We start from the raw sequence: 26,149 nt of genomic DNA, 5'->3' as shown, positions 1-26,149 counted from the left end.
ATAAAATACCACCCAAGAAGTGATTGTTAGTGGGAAAATTAGACATTTAAATTATGTCTTGGGCTGATACTGTTTTAGTAATACTTGATTTTGACATCAAACTGTGGGGAGTGACTTTATAGTAATGAGGAATAAGGAATCATGGCTTCAGTCACTAGGAAGTATTTAATTGAATTGCTGGACTGAAAGGGATGCCTGCCTCTTGCTTTTTGAGCATGATATTATTTGATCTCACAAGTAAGAAGTTGCATATGCACCAGTTCCTGGGATGGCTCACAAAGCACAGTGTGTGAATTCCTGTCATATGTGTTTTACAAGAATTTCTCTATTCCTTTCTCTACTCACTATCTGCGCCTCCTTGAGTGTCGTAGAAATTTAATCTCTGCCTCACCTCTGTAATTTCCAGACCCTATTTCCATCTCCCCAGACTTTAACTCAGGCTGTGCACATCAAATACCATACTAAGCTCTGGTTACCTAGATTTTGTCTCTGTTGGGTAATCAGTGTTTCAGGCAAGTAGTAAAAATCCTCGTAAGTTTTAAGGTTACTGAGTTTAAGCTTTAGAGTGAATTGTGTATCCTAGAACTAGAACTAGAAATAAAAGTAAGAGTAAAAGTAACTGTTCATTTGAAGGTGTATTTATGTTCATCTTTACAATGTAACAAAGCAGAAGCACGATGTAATGGAGTCTGGTTCTCCTGGTGATTTCTACATTTATATCATAAGCAGCCTGCTGAAAAGGGGACAGCTTGCTTCTAGGAGCTGAGCCTTCACAAGGACTACACTTTACAGCTTGCTGTTTAGGAGTAAGTGTAAATGTCACATATGAAGGGACATGTCTCTACAGCATAGACAAAGCAGTGCAAGAGGGAAGAAGCTGCTATCTGATTTGTCCATTTGAATTATCATTGCAGTGATCTTTCAGGGTCACAGATGTACAAAGTCACTGTGCCAGCCAGACTTGCCTTAGGGAAAAGAGAGTTCTCAAGCTGCTTAGAAAATGGTTCTTTGTATTAATAAAGTGTTTTCTTTTTTGTTTTGACTTGTTGACTTCTTTAAGTCTTGCATGGAGGCAGTAGATGTGCCTGTCTGAAACCAGAAGTCTGTATAGATGGAAATCAGTTGGGTTTCAGTATTCTGTGATGATAATGATTTCAGTAACTTTTCTGAATGAGGAAAGACTTAATACCAGCCATGCTCACTGCCTTGTCTCAGTCTTGTTCCACATCGGCTTCTCTTGGCAGAATCACCTGTGAGAATTGCTAAGGAATGATGAGTGATTTTGACTTCTTTTTTTTTTCCCCAGTAGTGGTGAAAATGGCTGTGCCAGGCCTTTTCTGCAATCAGCATTCCCAGATTTGCATGGGAACCCCTTTGGTATTTAATGTCTCCAATTCTGTTTAGGTCAGCATTTGTTTTGTGGAGTCTTTAATGAGCAGATCCAGAGTAAGATGTTTAACTGGGTTGTGGTTAGTGTTTGTGTTCTTTGTGGTAAATGTGAATGATTCTGCTTGGCCTAATTTTCTTTCTTTAGGGCTAAGTTAAATTAAATTACCTTACACTTGCCATAGTTTAATAGCATCTCAAGGGCTGCTGCTTTGGCTCAGCTGGTGTCTTATAACTTTTTAAGCAGCAATAATTTGATCATGCGTCTGAGTCCTGAGGCAAACTCGTCCTTCCTTTTCACTTGACAGACTTTGCCCTTGAACCAGAGGGAATCTGCTTGCTTGTAAATGTTTATTCAGAGCTTCCACCACCTCTTACCAAGTTTTGAATTTGATTAAAACTAAGAGATTAAGGTCAAAACAAGTCTGCCCTTAGTCCCTTTGTTTAGTTCTTGTGGGTGGGATGGTCTTGGAGTTAGAGTCAAGTGGTACAGGAGATGCAGCAGAGAAACTGGCAGAGTTCAGATCAGATGAATCAAGATTTTACTGGTCTGCCAAAAACATTTTTTCAATTTGAATTTCCTATTTTATCCCGACATATTGTTATTTGATGCAGTAAGTGGCTTTATGTGGTAAAACTGATTTCTTTCATTGTTACTTCTTAGACAGACCAGCTGTGGAAGTCTTCTACTGTGAACATAGTATGTGGGAAGAAAGGAGCATGGTTACTAAAGAAGTCAAATGACCAGCTGTGATCAGAATCAATTATTAAGTCCAACTTTCAGTCATGGCAGACAATTTTGGATGGCTGAATGACAGGCTTAAGTTTTACCTAGGTGCAGGGACCTGAGGGTGATTGAAAAAGGGTGCTGAGCCATGGGGAGAAAGTGAACAGCTGCACTGACTGAGACCAAATAAAAAAGGGTTGGGCAGGAATATCTTAGACTGATTAGGACTACTTGCGTGTTTTAACTGCACTTTTTCTTTTAAAAGAGAAGGAGGGGGATATTTGTGCTTATTTTTTAATAAAATCTAGTCATAAAGTCAAATAATAGTAATTATTTTTATCTGTGCTATGCATTATTTATATTGCAAGCACTTTGAGAAAGATGCTTTCTTCTTTGTAGCACATTAAAGTTCCCCTGCTTGCTCGGAGTTTCTTGTTGCCTCTGAAATATGAATAGCAAATTTAGTAGGCTGAAGTAATTAATGACAAAAGGAAGGAAAGGTTCAGCAACGTCTTCACTCTACCTTTTTGTCTGCTTTTCACCCTCTGAGTATGACTGCTCTATTTGCTGTACCTAATGATGATTCTTTATGGGGAGGAACGTGGATGAAGGAGCATAGATCTGCCTTTTGTTTTAAAGGTGTTGGGGAGTGGATGAAACAAGCTTCAGGAAAACAGAAGCCTTGCTGAAGCCTATTTATATTTTATAAATTGTGACACATTTTTGGTTTTGGTGCTTTCCTCCCGTGATTTTTTTCCTTAAGCCCGTGGTTTGCTTAAATTGAGGCTTTGAAGGATGAGTGAAAAAGGCCCAAGAAATTAATGTATTTCAGGAATTTGAGCTTTCCACTTGTAAATCAAGCATTCAGACTGTGCTTATATTTATTTGAAACTTAAATATTTATTTGAAGATTAAATATCAGTCTGAATTGTTTATGTTAGCCAGCCATGTGGAAACCATATGCTGTACTGAAGTATCTGTCAAATAGGCTACTAGCTGATGTACTGAAAGCTCTCTGTGCTCACTTGAAACCATACAGAAGAAAATCTGAGATAATAGCAACTTTAAAAAAATCCTGCAGAGTTCTGCATGCTTTTGGATTCATCTCCATCCCAAATGTATAGAGCTGGAATCAGAATTTAGCCTAACGTGATGGTGATTAAATAAAGGAAATCCAATACTCTGATACATCTTCTGGCATTCGCTCTAATTCTGACTTTCCTGCACCACCTGCAGTCAGCTTCCTCATGTGTACTTGGCCTTTGTTCCCACTATGTCAAAAAAGTGGAACTAATCCTATCTAGATCATATGCAAATCTGTGCAGAGTAGTATTATAAGTTATTGCCAGTGAAACATATATTCTAAAAATTACTGAACAAGCATTTTTTCACTAAAAGTAAAACCTTTTTCATATTACTCACTAGTGTTTGTTTTTGCATCTTAAAAAAACCCCAGACATTTTCAATGCTACCTTTGGAGTCACTGGTCTTGAGTGATCATAATAAATACAGTAAGATTTTTCTGCAATGATCCTGAGAATAGTGAAATGCTAGCTTTTCATTTTCTGTGTTTATTCTCTTTAAGACACTGGTGTTAAAAACCAAATGTGCTTGATTGTCAGGAAGCCATTGCTTCCCTCTGCCAGTGTTTGCCAAAATGAGTGTGATGTGAGTGGGGAATGGGTATTTCTCCCCAGCTCTAAGGAGCTGCTGCTCTAAGCTCTGGTTGTAGTTGAATGTGCTCATGCAGACATTGCAAAGGCTGGCATGGGCTGCAAACGTTGGCCTGGTGTACTGGTGCTGAAGCAGTTTCTCAAAGGCTCTGCTTGCTCTCAGGGAGCTGCACTGAAGTGGTGGGGAGACAGGAATGTTCCCAAGTCCTGCTTTTATTAGTTAGGAGTAGGCAGAAGCTTGTGCTTTCTAGTGCATCAGGAGAGCGCTGTGGCAGGCAGGCAGCGCTGCTGAATACTCCAGAGAAGTGTCAGCATCACGTCTGGTTCCCCATCCCCTTCCTTGGCTGACAGCTGCAGTGGAGATCACAGAGCCAACTCTTAGTAGTAGTCATTGTGGCAGGAGCTCAGAGGCATCTCAGACCACTGTTTGGTAACCATTTCTGGCTATAGAGCATGGCCTGGATCATAAAATTCATCTCTGGATTATTCTTAAATAAACAGAACTTGTCTGTACACTTTGCTTGTGTATGTGTCTTAACAGTCTGTAGTAATATGCATCTTTATAAAGATGAAGCATTTATTTATGGTAGAAATTCCTGGTTATCATGCTGGTCATGCCTGTTTTACTAGTTGGTAATTTTCTCAAAAGGCGTGTAGGCTGGGGAGTTGTTCCATAGTTTTCCCTATGGTTTTTCTTTTGTCTCAACTGCCTTCAGTCTAAGACATTCTTATCTCATGATTATTGCCCAGTGAGCATTTGACAGTATTTTAAATGGTCATCTAATTAAAGTACATTAATTATGCATCAGGCCAGGCATTCTGGATAGGAGTCGCTGATGTGTGTAACACTGTGCAGTTTTTGCCAGTGCGGTACCCATGTTCTTGCATTAGCCTTTAACCAGACAGAATGCCTTGGGACAGAAGGCTCTTGTTTTCTGTGGCTATACAGGCTGTAGGCTGACAGCCTTGTTTTTTCCTTCACTGTTCTGGGATAACTGCACCTATTTTGTTTCTTGGCTCAGAGGTGGCTGCTTGGAAAGTTTAGGATGCCCCACCATCTCACAGGAGGTGCTGGGCAACATGTCCCTGTTAATGATTGCAAATAAACATAAATGAAGGTCCTGGAAAAGGCTGGTTCTGCAGCTACCCCAGATCCCTCCAGCTCAGTTTACTGGCTTAGCTTCACCAACCCAGCCATCCTCTGAGAAATAACCCAAAAGGAAACAAGGCTGCAGCTTGGCATTTTTATCTCCTTGTCGATATCTCTAGAAAGCTTTCTTCTGCAGGACTTGGTGCATTAGCAGGCTCTGCAGATGTTCTGTGGTGGCTGGAAGTGGGATCTGCAGCATTTCTGTTTCCCCCAGTGAGCTCTGTGTAACTGGAGGCAATAAGATGCCTTTGCCTTTTTTTGTAACAGTGCTTTGTCCTAGAAACGTCAGGATGCTCTTTCGTTCCAAAAACAGCTCTGTGTGCTCCTTGTCAGTGCTTTACATCTCGGTGTTCTGTGTGTTGAGAGTGAGCATCCCCTCAAGAAGTGATAAGTACTAACAGTAGAAACTGCAATTTCCTTGTGCTAATGATGATGGTGTTGGGGCAGTCAGCATCGAGGTGAGCTGCACTGGTCATTATTGCCCGAGGAGGCAGAAGGATCTGTGCAGGGAATGCCAACTGGGGAGTGCAGGCTGGAGAAGTGCCTCACCCTGTGATGTCATGGCAGCAGATGGTGCAAATAGCTGGAAATCTGGACCTGGCTGTGGGGCTGGAGTCACCTGCCCTGTCTGCTCATGGGGCTCCTGCCAGTCACTGCTGAAAAACACTGTCCATTGGAAGGCTTCAGATTGTTGGTATGCCTGCTAATTGAGTTCCATGGGGTATAGGCAGTCCAGGTAAGACAAAATATCACCTCCTGATTCCACAGGTATCTCCTTGTTCCTTCAGGTTTCGGCAAATAAACCCCAGGCTGCTGCCAGCAGGTGTCTCCCTGGGAGCTTGGTTTAATCTTGGTTGCTGTTTTCCTGTAGTGCCAGCCCTGAGAAATACAGAGAACTCAGTTTCAGGTGTGGGTAAGCTTCAAGCAACGTGTAAGAACAACGAAATTAAAATTTTTATTTCTAATATGTTGATTCTAATATATGATGTTACTTCTACCTTTCCCAACCCATTTGCTAATGTCCTTTTTTGAATATGCATAGAACAGGTTTGAAGATAATATTGGGAAAATAAGAAAACATTTGTGGCACTCCTTGCATCTTTAGTAGGAGGAAGAGAAAGAGACCAGTACAAAAAACTGTTCAGGAATGGAGCTTAATCTAGATTCTGGCAATGCCCTGGAGTCTTCACACCCTGAGAATTTCCCTCAGCTCTGTCTCAGTTTACTCACACATTAAAATAACAACAAATACTTCTTGCTCTTGTTGAAAGGCTTGGCCTTTTAGTTACATTTATATAATTTTTAAAGTGAATGCTGTGCAAAGCTGATCACAGACCTGGCAAAGGAGGCTGTTGCCTGGGGTGCTGGATGTAGTGTGGGTGACTAGCAGCTGGGTGATGCTGATGCCCCCTTTGCTGCCTGAATCCTCACGTTGGCTTGCTGCAAACACAGGGAGCCCAGGCTGTTGCCATAAGTTTTCCAGCAAATGCAGAGATGGAGGTGAGAGCAAGGAGAGGAAGGTTCATGGATTGCTCTTTAACCTGTCACATCCCTGCTATGTGTGCATATGGAACTGGTGCCTGAGGGAGTTCCTCTGCCTCAGCAGAATGGAATTTTTCTGTCTTGCGAATGAAGGTAGAAGAATTCACTTTCTTTTATATAATTATTTGCATAAATAATTAAACTTCAGTAAGGCTGAGGCAAAATCTTAACATTGCCACTGCAGTGCAGCACAGAGGATTAATATTAAAGTGGGAAATAGTGAAATCTGCAGTTTGCGTATGACAGGATTCTGTGACAAGGCTCATTCCTGTAGTTCTGTCAAAAGATGTTTTCTGACTCTAAAAGATCTCCCTGAGCCATCCTCCATCCACAGCCTTTCTCACTGATTGGTATCTCTCGGGCTCAGGGACCCACTTTGTCTCTTTTATCTCTGAAGATTATGCTAATGAGAGCACAGTGAGGAGGGAGTAATAAGGCAATGCAATTTAAAGGGTATTTTCAAGGGTCCAGAACAGAACTGGGGCAGCACCCCCTGGCACAGTCAGCAGGGAAAGCCACAGCAGCAACACCCTGGTGTGGAGTGTGTTAGAGGCTCTGAAATAGCTGGGGTGTTTGTGAAGGCTGGGGAGATGGGTGGACAGCCTGGCAGGGAATGGAGGGGTGCCCCACAAGGCGTAATGAGCAACCTCTGGGAAACCCCAGGGGTAAGTGCAGGGCAGGGAGAAGCTGCTTTTGCTCTTTAGATTGAAACTTTATGTAAATGCATGCATGGGCTTTTGGGGTGGGTGTGTTCTTCCAAGGTACGCACTGTGGATTTCCTGGTGCTCTTGAGGTCTGGGGGCAGGCTGTGTGGCTGGCTGGAAAAAGCACTGTGGGAATATTGTATTTCCAAGGATTACTTTGAGGAAAGTAAATCCTTATCTCTGTCTCTTCTCCACTTTGATTTTGCCTTATGTACATGTCTGTGTCTGTCTCTCAGTTACTGAATTTTTAAAAAATCATTATGGGGTAAAGGCTGTGTCTGTGCAGCTCCTCACACATGGGTGTTTGATTCTTCTTTAGCTGTCTGTATGAACTGTAGTAAAGTAATTGGTGAAACTTATAAATCCTAGCTCTTAATGAATTTATTTCAATATTTGATGCTTTTGTGAATTGTTTTGGTTGTTTGAGCTGGTGCTCTTTCCCTCAGTATCATAGTTATTATGTTGTGTGCTATTGATATTTAATTTAATAAAGCTGATAGGAATGTAACATTTGTACTACCTCTTTTCTAAATCAACTTAAAGCTAATGGAGGCTTTCATATGGCTGAAAACTGGCTAAGTGACAGTTTCACTAACTTTTAAAAACTCCCATTTCCAGGTGTGTTAGTTTCATGAACAGAAGTTTCTTAAAACTTTTATTTGTTATACTCTTTAGTTGTGCTAGTGCTCATAGATGCTATTAGAGGGGGCATGCTGTGACTTGTTGACATGATGGCATTATTACTGTCAACATTATGGTTAAAAAAGTTCTGAAGTAAACAGGCTCATTAAATCCTTTTTATTTGTCTCTTGTTTTCAAGTCTTTAATACTCCTGTTCTCAATCATGCTCACAGCCATCTATCATGGCTACATCTTAAATTGGAGTAATCTGATTCCAGGATTGAAATTTTTAATGTCCCTCAGAAAAGTAACTTAAATCATCATAAGCTGCATGATTTCAGATCAGTCTTCTGCAGGACGATTTTGTTTGAATTAGCAGGCCAGTCCCTGAGAGCAGATTTTGGATGTTGCTGGGCTATTGCTTATTCTTGCAGATTGAAGTTGGAATTTACTTTCCATTTGCATATTGTGTCTGCCTAGTCTGGGGTTGGATGTGGTCAGGTCAAAGTGTGCAACAATTTCCTCATACCAGTTTGGTAAAGTTAATTTTATCATACTGATATGGGTTTAATAAATATAGGGTTCCTCACTAACAGGAATGTGCTTTTTAAAGGATTTCTATGCCTAAATGTTCTGCTTGCAGAGGGATGGCAAATACTCTGAAATTGCTGTAGTTGGGTGCTTGGGTCTAAGCAGTATGTGTATTAGAACAACAGCATATGTAAATACAATGTATTTGGAGCAGAAGACAATTCCAGGTGCTACTTCTTTGAGGATTTTTCTTTTCCTTTGTGATAAGAAAGTTGAAGACCTATTAGATTAATTAGGTAGTGATTAGACAGAATGAGGCACCAGCCAAGGTGGTAGCTTTCCTTGCTAAGGAAGGAAAACGGAAGCATTTGGGATTAAAGAAAACCACATGGTGTTTAAGAATTATTAAAGCAAAAAGCATTTTGCACCTGCCTGGCCTGACATTCTTGGCCTGGGTCTCTAAGCACCACCTTACCTGTGGCTAATGGCAGATGTGTTGTTTATTGTATGTATTATTGCCATAAATACATTGACTAGACTTGCATTGTTTAAACCTTATTCAGAAAAACTCCCACCCATAATGATGTGGATTGTAGTTTAAATAGGGTGATATATGTGAGATATGAGAAAAAAAGCCAAGGTTCTGGGTGATATGCATGTCCTTGTCATTGTTCAGCCCCTGGAGCAGTTCATGCTGAAGCCAGGTTTTTGGGACTCCAAAGCCAGTTGTGAAGGAGATGAGGTGGTTCAGCACATAGTGCCAGGAGGCAGCAGCAGGGGTGGGCTGGGACTGGGGCTGGTGACTGCGTCAAGCTGGGATAACTGGATATGATGGGAGAGAGGGGGGCAGGTGGCATTGGCAGGACTGACCAGGGTCACTGAGGCCAAGTGGATGGCTTTTTAGGTGCAAAACACTGCCTGGTGTGGAGGGTGGGAAGGAGGAGCTGTGTCTGGAGCCAGGGAGAGGAGCTGGGACACTGGGAGGTGGCCAAGCAGGAAACCTTAATGATGTGCTGTGCCCATGGACACATGCCTGTAGCTGCCATTCCTTTGTTTTTAAATGCTTAATCTGCTGAGGAGCATATGCACATTCCTTTATCTTTAGTGGGTTTATAAACGCATTCTCCTGGAGAAACCTCTACAACACCTATGTTGGAGTTGGACAGGCTTGCAGCTAAGCCATGCATGGGTTTCACGTGTGCTAATGGGAAGAGGCTTCTAACCTCAGCTGAAGCTATCTCGCTTGGACACCCAACAGAGGGCGACAGCAGAAGTCACAGCTGGAGATGGGGGTGCCAGATGCTGCCCTGGGGGGAGGGCATGAGCTCAGATGTCAAAGGGGTGTCTGTCTCAAAAGTATGGTCCAGTGCTCATGGACTTGTGCCTGGCAGAAAGGATTAAAGAGGAACACAACCTGTTTCCTTTAGCATTGGTAGTTTTGCTGGTGTGTGTTCTTGGCTTGTAAAGGGCTCTCAGATCTTCAGGGAGCTGGGCTTTGTCCGCCTAGTGGGGATTGAGCATGGAATCTGGAAATGCTGTAATGTTTGTCAGCTTTAGCAGCTACCTGATGGAGCATGCCATGGGAATGGTGGGGAGGCAGGTTCCTCTGGTGTCACCCACTTCCATCTGCGCCCAAAAGAGGATTCTTCTGAGAGTGTTGCAGGTGATTCATGCAAGAGGTACCCATCCTGCCTGTTTTAGCTGCTCTGATGCTTGGAAAGGGAACAAATGATGAGTGGGCACAGTGGGCCCAGGACAAGTTTGGTCCTTTACAGAGTGGAATCTGAAGACCATAGTGGGGCATCTTTGTGAGGAACAGATGTGATGGAAAGCTCTCTTTCCAGTCTGTCATCACTACAGAGTAGCTGTCTTCTCTAAAGCTTACAAACAAATAACTAAAAGATTTGAATTTGACATCCTAAAGTTTTTAAAAGCCAGAAAGCATCTTTTTTCATTGGAAAGGACATTTGAGACTCTGCTTTAAAAGGTCCCAGGCTGGTGTTGAGGCAAGGGAAGTGCTGGCCCTTGTTTACCGTGGTTCCTGAGTAGCAGCCTCTTCTCCCCACTTTTCACCTTGGCCAGACCTGAAGGGGTTACGTTTTAAAATGAATAATGACTAAATTTATTCGTCATGGACAAATGATGACAGCTGTTGAGATGCTCCTGTTAGCGCTTCCCAGGGGATAAAGTCAGGCTGGCTCCTAGTGCAAGGCAGCCGAGCCAGGCTCACTCAGCTCATCTTCATCCCGGATTATTTGTCCTGGCTTCCCCACGCTAGTTGGGAATTTCCTCCCTAGAAGTGAACCCAAGTTTCCTGGGCTGAAATGGGTGTTGCTAATAGCAATTGTGCAGATCTGCAGCCGTAGAGAGAGAGGACAGAGGCCATGGCTGTTTAAATCCACGTGTGAAGACAGCATGCTTAATGAATCCGAGGGGCAGTGATTGATTATGTTGTGGACTGAAAGCCGCGGCGCTCCGTGAAGCACTCTTACATCTGGGCACGCTATGGAAAATATGAAGGAATGTTGAGGAAGCTTATTTGCAGAAGGATATGTACTTGTAAGCAATTTTCTCTTCTTCTTAAATAATGTAAAGGAATTGAAAAACGTAAAGCAGATAGTCTTCTCTCTGTCTCTGAGGCAGCAGAGTGGCGAGCAGACAAAGGCCTCTTTTATAAGGGCATGTCTTTGACAGTACTGTAAGGTTCTTATAAAAGAGCACTGGGGGTGTCTTGTGATGGGAGAATGTCAATGGTTATTTAATGTTAGAGTGGGGCACCGATTCTGCTTCAGTGCACCTCAGCTGGTGTCCTGAGAGTTACACCCATGCTGAATTTGCCATTTGCAGATATGCTGAAAAATATGATCCTAGTTCAAATGATTATTGTGAGCAGGAATCAATGGGTGGCAAAGAAAAAAAAGGGTTTTGTAACAATAATGTATAGTAGCTTGGTTTTCTGTTCTTTTCTGTACTCCTGTGTCCAGGTTCCTTTCTGTTCTTTGTTTCTCTTTCTGTTCTGCACACGTGCTGCTGGCAGACTTGATGTGCAGTTCTGAACGTGGTGCTGTCATTCTGCACTGCTCGATGAGAAAATGCTGTTGGGTTATTGAAGAGATATTCTGGTTTGATAAATATGTAATGCTTAGTTTGCAGACTTAATGAGCAGGAAGATGCGATCGTAATCCAGTCATCCCCAGAACTGTGGGTGGGCTGGTTTGATTTTTGGAGTGTTGTTTTTTTTTGCTAATGCTCAGAAAAGCCTGTTTAAGAAAGAAATTATAGTCTGTTTAGTTGCTAAAATACTACAGGAGTGCAATGCTTTTAATATCTGGATTTTTTTAGTTTTGATTTATTATCTGAAATAGGAAACCACACCCTCTTCTCCCTTCAGCGGACTGAGGCTTTAAAAATGCATATAGAAGAGGAAGTGAGTTAACTAAGGTTGCATCCAGATAGTCTGAAATGCAGCTGATGGAGAATTTTATTACCTGATGAAAGAGGCTATGAACTAGTGAAAGTACCTTTTGTTTCAAATATGACTGATTTTCTTCTGGCTGTTAATATGCACATGTCAAATAATAGTTTGCTAAATATTTATATAGGAGCTTTTGAAATAATTGCACCTGGAACAAGTTCTGCTTAGAAGTTTTTGGATTGAATGGCTGTCCAAGTCTTTCTGAATCACTAAAACCTTGTCCTGGAGGCTTCCGAGATTACACGTTTTAAAGCCTATTTTGATCTGCCCTGACCTTGGTGCAACTCACACCAAGTAGTGTTTTTGAAATAATTCCTGTTTGAACTACACTGTGTCTCTTGGGGGAAAAAAATTCAGTTTTGCTTTTTTAAGAACTGCCTGTGGTAGAATTCACTGGGTGATGCACCTCCTAACCTCACAGAGGGTCAGCCCTGTGATTATTGCAAAAAATGGGCGGGGGAGCAGGGGGGAAGAGATTTTAAAAAGGCAACTCAGAATTTAATTTGTTTTTAACCTCTAGCCAGTTGTCTTGTTGTATATTTTTCTGTTAGGTGAGAAACAATATTAATAAATCACGTTGGAAAACTGTGTTAATAAATCTTCAGTAGCTGTGTTAACACAGAACATAATCAAGCAACTTATTAGGAATCTGGCTAGACCAAACAATCTCTCACAGAGAATTTTCATTTAATTGAATTAAAAACATATTTTCTAATCCTTTAATCATTCTCATGATTGTTCCCTGAGCTCTTTTCAAATTAGTTTTGAATTACAGATGTCAGAACAAGACTGGTGTCAATAGGGAGATAGCGCGGTCTCCATGGCTGCCTTCAGGCACCGTGTTAAAGAGACAGCCCACATCCTAATTGTGGTTTATATTCTCTTCAGCTGTGTGACCTGAAATGTATTTAAGTTAAAGTTCTTTTCACTTTTGCCTTGTTCACTTTTTCCTGAATAACAGTACAATAACAGTAACAGAACAACAGTTATTATTTTACCCCTTTCCTTTAGAGTTGCTTTTTTCCCCCTAGCCCTTTCCCATATTTCAAGACATCTTAAACATCAAAATGAAGAGATGTCCTTGTCCACCTTTTTTCACGTTTTGGATGCTTTTGTGTACCTGCCATGTTAGTATTGAGTTGTGATTGGAGTATGGCATCATGTGCACTGCTGCATATCAAAAATGGGGTGTGTAGGTTTTTAGATGATCTGTGACAGTCCTCCTGTGTCCAGCTGCTAATAAGCCAGAGCCTAGGGCAGAGAAAACTGAAGGTGGCTGAGCTGAGAACAAAACAGGCTTTTCTTCCTGTTGTTTTGCCTCCCCAAGAATATGCCTGTACTGTTACCAAGTTTTTTTTTTTACTTTCAGAAAGCTCAGCCTGTATTAAATTTCACTCATTAGTGTCTCGCTAGGAGCCTGCATTTGTTACTAGAAGTTCCCAGATGCTTTCCTGAGCAGGGATGGATTAAAGCACCTGCTTGACTTTTTGCCAAGTGAAAATTGTGAAGGAAATGTTCCTAATCTGGTGGAGAGTGTGTACCTTGGGCTGCTGGAGAGGGACAGGCATGAAGCTGATCTCAAATCTTGAATGAAGTGTTCCTGTGGAGAAGCTGAGTGATGGGGGCTGAGCTGGCTTTCTGGCCTCAATAATTACGTGTTCCATCTATATCAGCTGCCCAACTGCTTTGTCACCTTTCAACCTAAGGCTGTTTTTTCAAGTGAATTAGCTAATCTGTGTAAAACTGCAATATAAGCAGTCCTTTGGAATTGAAGTAACCTTGACTGGGAATCAAAGCAGCTGTAATTCACTTTTAGTTAATTTATGTTCACGTTTGGTGGTAGAGGCTGAAGTTGGATATACACAGAAGGTTCTATAGGGTTTAATGCACTTTATAATGATGTTTTTATGAATTAGAGGAAACTTTTTGTATTTCCTTGTAAGGAATCTCTGGTGTTAATTTAAAGAGTTAAAGGGGATTTGTAGTCCAGATGGGTCTGTGATTAATGATCTGTGGTTCATCAACAATATGGGTGTTGCCATGTGAACTTTCCTGGGTGACTGTTTATCCTTGGTCTGGTGCAGGCAGTTGCTGCTAGATCTTGGATTTGTTTGTGGTCTTAGTCTCACTGCAGTCCATGTCAAAAGAGCTCTTGGAGACATAAACGTGAGAGCTGCAGACTGTCAACACCCCAAATATTTTCTGGAGCTTGCATCTTTCTGCTGTAGATTTGAAGTTCATTCTTTTCATCTGAATGCATTCATTGAAAGGGTTTATAACATAGTGGCTGCAGTAGTGAAGGACTGGGTTCAGTGAGCTGGTGGTATTCCATGATTAACTGGATTTTAGCATGAGGACACTGCTGAGATGGGAGCTGGCAGAGCAGGCTGGAAAATGTAGCATGTTTGCCATAGCACAGGCATGTTCCTTGGGACATCCTTTTGCTTCATTGGTCTTAGCTGAGTGTGGTTTTTTTGACAGATAAAATTTTTGATGATGAAGACTCCGTGGATGGGAACAGACCTTCCTCAGCCAGCTCCTCTACATCTTCAAAGGCCCCTGCAAACTCACGCAGAGTTGGGATGGGCACTACCCGCAGACTTGGCTCTGCACCTCTGGGCTCCAAGTCTTCAAGTAAGCCAATAGCCGGCATAAATTGATGTGCCTGTGAAGTATTTACAGTGTTCATACTGAGCTTCTTGCAAGCACTTCCAGACTGGTCCTCAGAATCCAGTAACAAATTTTTCCCTATGCAGTCATTATGTCTGTGTTCTCTGCATGCCACAACCAGAGTCTGGTAGGATGAATCTCCAAGCAATCCCCACATCCCCATAATTTATTTTGCATTTTGTAAGAAGTTGCACCTGTGTGGTTGTGCACTGAGGGCTATGAGTAAATCATGTTGGTGCTCCAGTGTGTAGATTTTTGCCTTTGTAGTTCCAACTCTATCTGAACTGAGGCTGCTTATAGCTACATAAGCTATATAGCCACACTTCAGCCCTTGCAGTCCAAACCCGACACACTGGCTTTCTTTCAAGACCTTTGGGCATTTCTGGTAATGAAGGTGCAAAAAGAATTCTGATCAGTCATTCTGAATGTTAGCAATTATTCTACATGTAGCTCTAATTCTATATGTGTCCTAGGGAAAGGGAGAAAGTTCCCTATATCAGGCAGTCTCTAATCTGATTAGTATTCCAGAGACTGTTTATCTTCCTTATCGTTCGTCTGTTTGTGCACCTGTCAGATCTCCACCTTCATCTATTATAGATGGGATTAAATCCTTTAAAATAAAGTCTCCCATATAATTAAAGTAAGTATTCCCTTTCATCTTTCAGACTGTGTCCCCTAACTGTTGAGTGACTACTGTAATGACTTCCCTAATGTGCCTGTGAGTTGAAGGATGCCATGAATGTCTCACCAGTGCCTAGCATTGAATTTCCCTGCCTCTGCTTTCATTACATCTGCAGCCCTCCCAGGCTGCATGGGTAGTGAACTTTCTCCTGATTAAATGCCTTGATAGCTGGTGGTTTCTTAATTGATTCTTTTGTTGATAATAAGGTTGAAAAGGCTTTTCCATTTGTGTGTCAGCAGCCAAAGAGGGAGCAGGTGCTGTGGATGAGGAAGACTTCATTAAGGCATTTGAAGATGTCCCAACAGTTCAGGTAAGTAGAGTTAGCTGTTAAACCATGCTGTACTAAAAAGCAGAAGGTGGATATAGGATCTCATGCTAATCACTGGCAAATTGTGCTTCATTGTGATGTTGGCAAATCTTTAAGGGGAAAGCAGGTTAGAAGTTGAAGGGAGGCAGGTTTTAAATGGTGGGGTGTGCTAGTAGTTTATGTGAAACCCTCTGGGAACTGAAAGCAGTAAAGGTGATTTGTGTCTCAGGGAGCACTGCTGTTGTGAGTGTGAAAACTGCATGTTTGCTGATTTAGCTGGATAGCTGAGATGCATCATATATCCCCTCTCCTTCACTGGAGCTTTATATTTGGGACAGCTGAACAGCACATGTGTCCACTCATGATCTTCTGTAGGTTTTGACTAATATAGCCACTAGTAGCTGCAGGAATTCTGCTTAAAATTGTGGAACTACAGAAAAATAATGCAATAAGATCCTTTAATCATCTTGTGATAATTTCTGAATTTTTGGTTGCAGGCAATGGGTGTAGATTCTGTGCATTGTGCAAAGCCAGTTGTGTCCAAGGCTAGCACATGATGTTTAAGCAATGAGGTGCAAAGGACATAAGAATGTAGTTGGGAAATAATCTGATTTTATGGAGTAAATCCTGCATTACAGTGCTACTCTGTATTTCAATTTGTAGATTTATTCCAGCCGGGATCTTGAGGAATCCATAAACAAGATCAGAGAGATCCTATCAGATGATAAACATGACTGGGAACAGAGAGTTTCTGCGGTAAGTAGTGAATTTAGATAGGATCTCTATTAATAGAAGCTTTTTCTACACTGAGCTTAATCCCACTGAGGGTACTGAGAAAACCTCAGACTAAGGCTGGTATGTAGTTTTAGTGGTGAGCACTTGTTATGTTCCCCCAAACTTGAGAGAAATGTTTCCTTGTGAGACTGAATTTAGGCCACATTTGTGAGGGAAATTACTATTTGGTATACAAGAGTCTGTTGAGACAGCATCAGGTTGAACTGGAAGTTGTGCAGCAAATCCAGCTTTAAAGCTGGAAATTTTCTAGCAGGTGCTAAAATCAAAATGTCAAGTCTTACTCAGAATATCTTAAAACTTACCTGATAAGGCAGAAAATTACTTTGCTTACAGAGAACTTATTTATACTTCTGCAAAAGGGAGGTGTAAAATAATTCAGCAAGAATCTGCACACTTAAGTTTTGAATAAATAAATATGACTGTGGGAAGTGTGGAAGTCGAAAATTGGATGTTATATGCATGTCAAGACCAAATACTATTTACTGAGGTGAGCTGTGTTTTCATGACACAAATAGATGCACAGTCTTGTCTACACAGTAGACTTTCATCACTGGTGTAGCAGCTTTGCCATGTCTGTCAAACCCTGTATTACAGATCTGAGTGGCAGACTGGGCTGATTCAGCTTACTTCTGTTTAATTTTATTTCTGTACTGAGTAACAGGGAGCTGAAATTGAGCCCATGTGCAGATGCACTGGTGCATGGGAGGGCCTGTGAAGGTGTCAGAGGATTGTGTGTAGGATGAGATGGTGGTCCCTGTAGTATTAATAGGAAATTTCCCATTTTGATGGGGTCAAGGTTCCCCTTCTGCTATAGCCAGATAACTGTTTTAATGAAATCAGTGGACACATTCTGGGTATGTCATTATTACCCAGACCTGAGTGTGAACCATGCCCTTTAAGTCTAGATATCTTTTTAACACAAGAGTCAGCTGTGAGATTACCTAAACATTAGAAGCTGCTGTAAATAAGGGAACAAAGGGGAATGTTTAAGATACCTTTTAGTTTAAAAAATATTGTTTGGGTTATTAACTATACAATTTGAATAGCTGAATGCAACACTTCTGGATTTCTGTAAGTTAGCAAGGATGTTTAGCTTACTGTCCTTAGTATGTTAACTAACCATGGGTTGAATATAAGATAGGAAATAATAAAATTACTTGGACATCAAGTATTAACTTCCTCAATACATGTTGATGAATAACTGCACAAGAAACCTGGAACCAGGTATTGGTCTTGAACTGTCCTTATATTTGCTGCTCATTAACAGTCACTGATTTCTTTTATACTCCTAACAGTTGAAAAAGATCCGCTCCTTACTTTTGGCTGGAGCTGCAGAATATGATAACTTCTTCCAGCACTTAAGACTTTTGGATGGAGCATTTAAATTATCTGCTAAAGACCTGCGCTCTCAAGTTGTCCGAGAGGCTTGTATCACCTTGGGGTGAGTTTATTTTCTATGTGAGTTTGAAATGGGATGTAGAAGAAAAGGAACAGGCATTGGTTAAAACACAATTAGGATGCAGGTAGTGCTATTTAGTTAAAGCTAGAACATGGTTTTTCTGCATCTGTTTGAAACTCCATCATGTAGGCTACTAATTGTAATTCTGCCAAGCTGTGTTCCTGAGTACTAAACAATGCTGATGTGGGATGCACAGAATGAATGAGCAAGCCATGCCTTCATGCACAAGTAGGGAAGCACTGAACAATAAAGCTGGAAATGTTTATGTTTTGTTGTGGTTTGGATTGAGCTAGTTTTTATTTCTGATAGTCTATCCTTTGTGAAATACTTCAAGAAAAAGTGTGCTGCAGTGTTTCTCACATTTATTTTTAATAGGGAGCTTTAGGGAAGTTGTAATATAAACTAACAAAAAATATTCTATCACCTTGATCCCATTTGCTTGATAAATAAATTTTTAGCTGTGCTAGTTACTTTATTTTATGCTGACCTTACTGTTTCTCAGGGTTCAGATGAATATAGGACACAAGTTTGAAATGAAAAGAACTGCTTTTTGAAACATGGTGTTATCTGTCCTTTGGAGCTGGAAAGGAGGTGACAGTTGCAAAGATTGAGATGTCAGATGTGCTTATGTCACATGTTCTGTACAAGTCTGACTTGCTTTATCTTCAGCTCACTTACCAGCATGACTTCATTCTGTTTTTCAGACATTTGTCATCAGTTCTGGGAAACAAGTTTGACCATGGGGCAGAAGCCATCATGCCAACAATTTTTAATCTAATTCCAAATAGTGCCAAAGTCATGGCCACTTCTGGTGTTGTAGCAGTTAGATTAATCATTCGAGTAAGTATACATCAAAAGAGAACAGTGTTATAATTTCCAAACACTGCAGTGTTTCTGATGAAATATGAATGCTGCTGCAATAAAAATAAGATTAATACCTAATCTGCTTTTCTGATAGTGCTGGGCTTGGCTGTTTCAGATGTTCTGCAGCCTTGTGCAGATGATGCTTGTTAAGCTCTGCCAGAATAGTAGAGGAAATGTTCTTTTTTGCAGGGCAAGATATTTCCATCTCTCTAAGAGCTGAGCAAACATTTTTCTTTGAAAGGGTGTTAGACCAGCCTTGCAGCACAGACTCATCCTCTTAATTATGCTCTAAAATACCTCACAGACAGTCCATGTTTCTCAAAAGTATTAGTTCACAGTGGTGACTTCTGCCTAGTGATTCATTGGATAAGCTGTATGTAGCCTGATGTCTCTAAAATTGTTACCATTGGCAGTTTAGATCTTCCTGCAGTGACTTCAGCTACTTGACTCTAGAGAGTGTCATTAAGAAGAAAATCAAGTATTTGTTAAAGGTATTTTAACTGATAAATTGTAAAATATTTTTGATATTAAAAATCTGCCTATATCTGTTAGTGTTCGTTTATCTAGCAGTTCTGTTTTTAAGTACTGAGCAAGAACAAGGATCTGAATACTGAGCTCAGGTGGCTGAAGGAGATGGTCTTTCATTCTATGGAATTGTTGTGTAAAGATTTCTTCCTATTCTTTCTTTACTTCCAGCACACGCACATCCCTCGGTTAATACCCATCATAACCAGTAATTGTACCTCCAAGTCTGTTGCAGTTAGAAGGTGAGAATGTAGTTTGCATTTACTGCTTTTTAATAGTAAATAGATGCTTTCTGAAAATGTGAATGTGTTTGTTGTTATTTGTGGGAAGGGTTGAAGACACACTTACTTATTATAACATGAATCTCATTCTTCTCCATGATTTGAGTTCACATTCAAAGTCAGCTATCCTGCATAAACTGCATCACTGCAGAGAGGAAAAGGCATTTTTCGACAAGGAGAAATGGTTCTTAAAATAATTGTTGTCCTTACATGTAAAAATGCCATGTTTTGGCATTTTTACAGACACGTTCCTATTCCCCACTGCTGGCTGTTACAGTGGCCTGTTTTCTTTGAGCCAGTAAATCAGTCTTACATGAAAGCATCACCTGGAAGGGAAGTTGGACTGAATGGTCTAATGATCCTTTCTGCACTTAGAATCTACATGCTTCAGCCCACTGCCTCACTGGGAGACTCTTGTCTCCTCCTTATGCATTAACTGGTTCTCTTTGAGTTAGACAAAAGGAAGGGCTTTGTGGTTGCTGTATTTGGTGACAAACCTTGAATACATTTCAGCACACTTGTGCCTTAAGTTTTGTGAAGTGAGGAAGGGAGATTAAAGCTGGAAAGGTCTGTCCTGATGTTAGGCAAACTGTGAGGTTTCTGTGTGAAGCCTGGACTAAGAGGTACAGAGTATCAGTGTCAATCTTCTTCTGGGCATGTATCCTGTTTAATGAAAAAGGAAGCTTTCAGGATTGTTTTATGGCAGTCCCTCTCTTCAGGCTTCTCTATAGCAAGCTGCCTCCAATTAATACTTCTGACTGTTTATTAATGTTTTTTTAGAGCTGTTGATATTTTTATTGAGGTCAGCACTGAATTTTGATGTCCCAAAACGTTTCAAACATGGCTGTTGTTCACAGTCAGGTATGGCAAAGCCAGTGTGTCCCAATTAACTTAAACTCAGCATTTCTTCTCTTTCTTCTCTCTCCTCTCAGGCGCTGCTTTGAATTTTTAGACTTGCTGTTGCAGGAGTGGCAAACACACTCCTTAGAAAGGTAAGTTCTGAATACAAGTGGGTTTGTTCTCTCCTACTTATCTGGGGAGAAGGAGATAATTTCCTGGGTCATTCTGGAGAAAGGATCATTAGGAGAGAAGATCATATTAGGTAGCTGTAGTAGAGATTTTTTTGCCACCCAAAAGAAGCACGTATGCACATACACTGTTAGTTCTGTAGTTCTGTCAGAGTTTGCTGAGTATGTTTCCTATGCCAGCCTTGGAAAACCTGGCTGAGCATATCCCTGAACTCACTAACTTTTGTTTAAGAATTTTTTTCCTTTTGCACCCTGAAGTGAGATGATGAGGTGAAGTCTGCTGCATGTCTAATCAGGAGCTTCTGAGTCATCTGCGTTACTTCAAGCTAGTGGCCAGTTGAAGTAATTGTGCAAAGAGAGACTGGGGTACAATTCCTTAGCCCTAGACTGCACAAGACTATTTAGGGCTTTGGAGACTGTTCTTGAATCCATACTTTTTGGATAGCTAAGTAAAGGTCTGTGAAGGATGCTGCTTGCTGTTTCCTAGACAGCAGTGTAGATGAAATAAAAGTGACTTGTAAGAATAAATAAATAAAGGGCACAAAAGATCCTTGATGGAAAGGAAAGGATGTGGTGAACTGTTTCTTCTCAGAAACAAAGGCAAAATCAAATTAGTCATTTTTTTCTAAGTGTGGCACGTCTTTCTGAACTGCTGGATAATATTTTCTTTCTTACTTCAGACACATATCAGTGTTGGCTGAAACAATAAAGAAGGGAATTCATGATGCAGACTCTGAAGCCAGGATAGAGGCAAGAAAGTAAGTGGAAGCTGTTGTTGGTGTCTCTTCTTCCTCCCCTTCTTTGCCCCTGTTTTGTGAGTCAGTGATATTGCATGGTTGAGACAAAAATCCAGACAAGATATATTCTCCTGACTTCCCAGTTGGTGCAAAAAAGGGAAGCTGAGGGGTGACCATTCTGTACAGTTCCTTGTGGAGGGTAAACAGAGAGGGAGGTGCTGATCCTTTCTTCCTGTGTTCTGGTGATAGACAGGTGGGAATGCTTTGAAACTCTGACAGAGAAGTTCTGGCTGACATCAGGAAAGATTTCTCTACCAAGAGAGGGGTCAAACACTGGAACAGGGTTCCTACAGAAACCTGTTTCAGGGGCACTTGGACAATGTCCTTAACAAGAGACTTCAACTTTTGGTCAGCTCTGAATTGGTCAGGCAGCTGGACTAGATGTCTCTTATAGGTCCCATCCCACTGAAGTAGCCTATTCTATTGTTATTTGCTACTCTTGAAATCAAAGTCCTTGTGCTAGTACACTGCTAAATGGTATCCTAAATTAAGGTAGTATTTTATGACACTGAAGAAAAAAATTTTGTATATTCATAGGAAATTTTAATATTTACAATTAATTTTATTATTTTGAAGATCTTATGCATTTCCATTAATATGATCATACTTACAGTAGTATGCTATGTACCAGGGTCCTGCTTTTCTGAACAGAACACTACAGGAACATTTTTCTGCAGAAAGGGGATAGTGTAAAACATAAAAACAATGAATAATAAATTTTATTAATCTAAATGCTGTGTTTTAAGCAGTGGTGTTTCACATTAGGATGCTTAAATCCTTTTGAAAGGCAGCATGTCCATCACTGAAAATTACAGTAGTCACTGAGACTTCACAGTGGGTGACTAGTTAAGCTGAATAGACAGCAAGGAGAATGGCATGGGACTTCAGAGAGCATGCTTAATTCTCTCTTCCCATGTTTATTCAATAGTAGTGTGGCTGATTGTGAGACAGAAATTTGTTTTCTTCTTGTGATGTGGGAGTGCATGTGGCTTCTCTGAGGACTCGCTGTCACACACAAACAATTCTTTATTCATTTGAGCTAATGATTTTACTCTTGAACTGCCCATTAGTTGCCCCTTGAAAAGTACTGAGAGTCTTCATCTCCTTTGTGCCTCAAGAGTGAATGGTGTTTAGCCACCAGCTAGGAGATTCAGACCTCCTGGTCCAAATACAAGAATTCTTCCCTCATCTGAAAGTGCTCTTTTATTTTCATCATGGCACTGATTTGAAGTCCATGTGAGCATCTCTTTCCTTTTGCTTGTTGTTTTTCTTTTTTTTTCCCCAAAGAGACAGGCAGCATCCTCAGCTCAGTACAGAGACATGTCTCTGCAGCATTCTTGGAGACCTGTTGGTTAGACTTAAGGAAGGAAACAGCAGCTGGTGCTTTCCTGAATCAGGCCCATTCATGTGTGTTCTGCCTTTGGCAGGTTTTGAAGTAGCTACTGCACACCCAGTCCCAAACTAGTGTCAGTCTGGTGGGCCTGCAGTCTCCCATGTGCAGTACACAACTGGAGGGACGAGGGCTTCTTCCCTAATGCAGCTTTGTTGGCTACTCCTGCTTTTACAACAAATGCACCAAATGGTTCTTTTATTTGGTTTGTCTTTTGTGCAGCTGTTTGAGCAACACAAGGGTTGAAAAAGCTGTTTGTCTTAAATGTGTCAGGGCAGTAGGTGCTTGGAAATGCCTGGGCATTGGCCCCACTGATGGGTATTGTGGGAAGGGCTCTGGCTGTGCCTTTGTGCCACAGCCCCTAAAGTTGCCCAGGAGGTGTTCACAGTGCTGTGCCTCATTTCCAGGTGCTACTGGGGTTTCCACAGTCACTTCAGCAGAGAGGCTGAGCATTTGTACCACACCTTGGAGTCTTCCTACCAGAAGGCCCTGCAGTCCCACCTGAAGAACTCTGACAGCATTGTGTCCCTGCCACAGTCGGATCGCTCCTCCTCCAGCTCCCAGGAGAGTCTCAAGTAAGGCTTTCTGTGTCACTGCCTCTCCATTACACTGAAGGGAGCCATCACATTGCTTTGGCTCATCTGGTCATTATTTGGACTCTACACTTGGTTACTCCAAAATACATCTGTTTGTTTGTTTGTTTATTTATTTATTTGTTTGGGGTTTTTTTAACCAACACGGTGTGAACAACAAAACCCTGTACTGGCTTTAAAATATAATCATTATCTTGACTCCCTAAATAATTTTCTAGGAAGCTATTTGTGCTCAGCAGATACTGTTAGTTATTCCTTTCAGGTGCTTAAAACAGTGCTTAGATTGAAGTTCTGCCTTTAGCATTAATCCTAGAGGTTTAAGTCTGTCTTTTTCCAGATAAAAGAAAAGAAATTACAAACTTGAGTTGTAACTGCAGAGTCAATATGTAACTCTTATGTTGGATGTATGTATTTTATCTACTCTCAGGTATACAGTCAACTTAGTCTCCAAATGTGTGTGATTTAAGTGTAAGACCTATATGAAAAATATCCATAACTTACTGGTTTAACTTTTTAAAACTACAAAAAGTATTCTTAAAAATATTTTTTTTTTGCACAAATAATGTGAGTACTAATTTATTTCTTAATGCTTTTATAAATAATTTCATGGTGGTGCTGTATTCTTAAACAACAAGCTTTGGTAGTTTATTCCTGCATATAAATAATTTCCTGTTCACTTAATTGTGTACTGAGGGAACAGAATTGTACTGCTCTTGATGACTGAAATACAAAGTTTTGTTTTAATAAGTGTTTGTGTTAACTTCCAGCCGTCCACTGTCTGCCAAAAGAAGTCCTACTGGAAGTACAACATCAAGAGGTGAGAACAGGAGCTGAAAAATGTGCTCAGGTGTTGCTGAGGAAGTGTGACATTGTGATAATCAAAAACCAACTTTGATCACTGTTTACTGCTCAGTAAAAAACAGCAGCTCAGAATGTAGAAATTTTAATTACTCTTGGATTTTACACCATAGTCTGTGCATCAGCTGCTGATAAAATAATGCTTTTAAAATAAGTTAGTAAATCATTAATTTCTTACACCTGAAGGGAAGCCTAAAAAGTCTTGAAAATTGTAGTCAAGGTATGCTTTGTAATAGTTGTATAAGTGCTGCTGATGCTAAGACATGCAGCTACATAGTCTAATAGTACCTTCAGTTTTACAATTTTTGTTATTTATTCTCTGTGGTTTCAGCACTTACTGGAGGTGTCTGCACACAAGTCCTACAGTGTTAATTTCCATCTCATTTCTAATCTGTTTTTCTTGTCAGATGGAATATTTAGGTACAGCTTTTCTGTCCTAAATAAATGCATACAATAATCTAAATAATACATTTTAATATAGAATATAATAGACAAAACTTTGTTGGTAGAAGATAAGCTGCCTTTTACACCTGACCAAGGTTGGGTTCTGGCTGGTTTGTCTGTAACTACTGAGACCTTTGATTCAAGGAGATGTTGTTGTGTAACCTACTTGACTGTGCACACAAATGCATGTTTGCTTGCAGCTGAGTAGTCAAGCTTCATGCTTAAGAGGGTGAGCATCAACAAGTGATGGGAACAACGATCCTCATGAGAAGATGAGGTGTTGGGAAGGAAGTTATTAGAACCTGGACTGAAGGACCTGCAGGTCTGTTTTGGCCAGCAACTCTCACGTGCCAGTGATGGGTACTGTGGTTGAACTTTCCCATCTAGACTCTGTTATAAATTTCTTTTTACTGGCCTGACAGCCTTTTTATCTTATCACTTAAGCTTTTAGAACTCGATAAAGTTCTTAGAGGTAGTATCAGGGCAGCATTGATGAAATATCTTTGCAGGCAGTGTGGGGAAGCCCACATTGCCCTGATAAAGCATTCTTAGTTGAGGTATTTCAGTGCCAGCAGGGAGTGTTAAAAATAGTACTTTAAACTGCTTGTCAGGCTCTTTGAAGCACACAGCTCAAAAAATTAATCTTCTTTATTCTGGATCTCCCACTCCCATCTGCAGCATCTACAGTAAGTACAAAATCTGTGTCAACACCAGGATCTCTGCAGCGATCCCGCAGTGACGTCGATGTGAATGCAGCAGCTAGTGCCAAGTCAAAAGTGACGTCTGCTGGAGCATCCACCCCCTTCAGTTCTGCTGCAGCCTTGCCCCCAGGGTCATACGCATCACTAGGTAAATCTACTGTTCTACAATTGCAGTTAGCTTCCTTTAGTGCCTCGCAGTTTTATTGGAATAATAAACTCTGACTAGAAGAACGTGCCTCTGAGATAGTTACCAGCTCTCCAGGATCAGTGTGTGATCTCTTGCCCTTTGGGATTAAGGAGAAAAAAATGACAACTATTACAACTGAAGTGACTTGAAGCAACAGTTTTGAATTGTGTAATAATCTGCGTCTCACAGATTGAGGACAGTGCTACTTAATTCCTTTTGACATGTTCCCCTGTCTCTTTTCTTTCTTTTCCTTCCCTCCTTTCCTGAAACTGCTTTTCCATTGTTTTATGCTTTGAATAGTACATCTTAGTTGAGTTTGCTCCCTTTCTGTTTCACAAAGGAGAAAGATGGAGAAGCAGAGAGGAGGTTGGCCTTGCCATGTCATCAGACAGGATATAAGTATCTGTTCCTTAAGCTGACTCTTTGGATTATAGCCACATGTCACAATATTCCTTCAGAGCATTGTGTATCACCTTCAGGTGTCTCAGGGTTTCTTAAAACAAACTTTGCATTGGATCTTTCTCTCCTGGAGTTGCCATCGAGGGAGTCATGGAGGAGGAAATGCAAGGCAGTGATTGACATCGTATTTGCTGAGCTTCTTCTCAGTTGTGAGCAGAGCTGATCATCTGAGCTCCTTCCTCATTCTGCTGGTTTCACACTAATCTAATCCCAAACTTGTCATTGGTCTACCTTTACAATAGGGAAGAAACTCAGGGGTCTGTGCTCTTGATTGAAGCTGTGTACATTGTCTTCACTGAG

The 26,149-nt window shown here is 40.9% G+C and overlaps 1 protein-coding gene across 16 annotated transcripts in view; it reads left to right on the top strand.

Moving 5' to 3' along the window:
• Positions 1-26,149, top strand: part of CLASP1 (cytoplasmic linker associated protein 1) — a 170,608-nt gene that overhangs the window by 66,052 nt on the left and 78,407 nt on the right. For 12 of the 16 annotated variants that reach the window (XM_030952207.1, XM_030952208.1, XM_030952210.1 and 9 more), the window contains exons 9-19: positions 14,291-14,443; positions 15,398-15,471; positions 16,132-16,224; positions 17,559-17,704; positions 18,427-18,562; positions 19,283-19,353; positions 20,325-20,384; positions 21,101-21,178; positions 23,015-23,182; positions 23,968-24,017; positions 25,181-25,351. In XM_030952207.1, the coding sequence (XP_030808067.1) occupies positions 14,291-14,443; positions 15,398-15,471; positions 16,132-16,224; positions 17,559-17,704; positions 18,427-18,562; positions 19,283-19,353; positions 20,325-20,384; positions 21,101-21,178; positions 23,015-23,182; positions 23,968-24,017; positions 25,181-25,351 (1,200 nt within the window). Of the gene's footprint in view, positions 1-10,506; positions 10,894-14,290; positions 14,444-15,397; positions 15,472-16,131; positions 16,225-17,558; positions 17,705-18,426; positions 18,563-19,282; positions 19,354-20,324; positions 20,385-21,100; positions 21,179-23,014; positions 23,183-23,967; positions 24,018-25,180; positions 25,352-26,149 lie in introns of those variants that run through there. The other 4 variants (XM_030952206.1, XM_030952219.1, XM_030952218.1 and 1 more) reach the window with 3 other exon arrangements.

The sequence above is a fragment of the Camarhynchus parvulus genome, chromosome 7 (assembly GCF_901933205.1).
Source record: "Camarhynchus parvulus chromosome 7, STF_HiC, whole genome shotgun sequence".
NCBI classification, from domain to species: Eukaryota; Metazoa; Chordata; class Aves; order Passeriformes; family Thraupidae; genus Camarhynchus; species Camarhynchus parvulus.
Note: the sequence above shows the minus strand (reverse complement) of the source record. Positions and strands in the feature narration are given on the sequence as shown.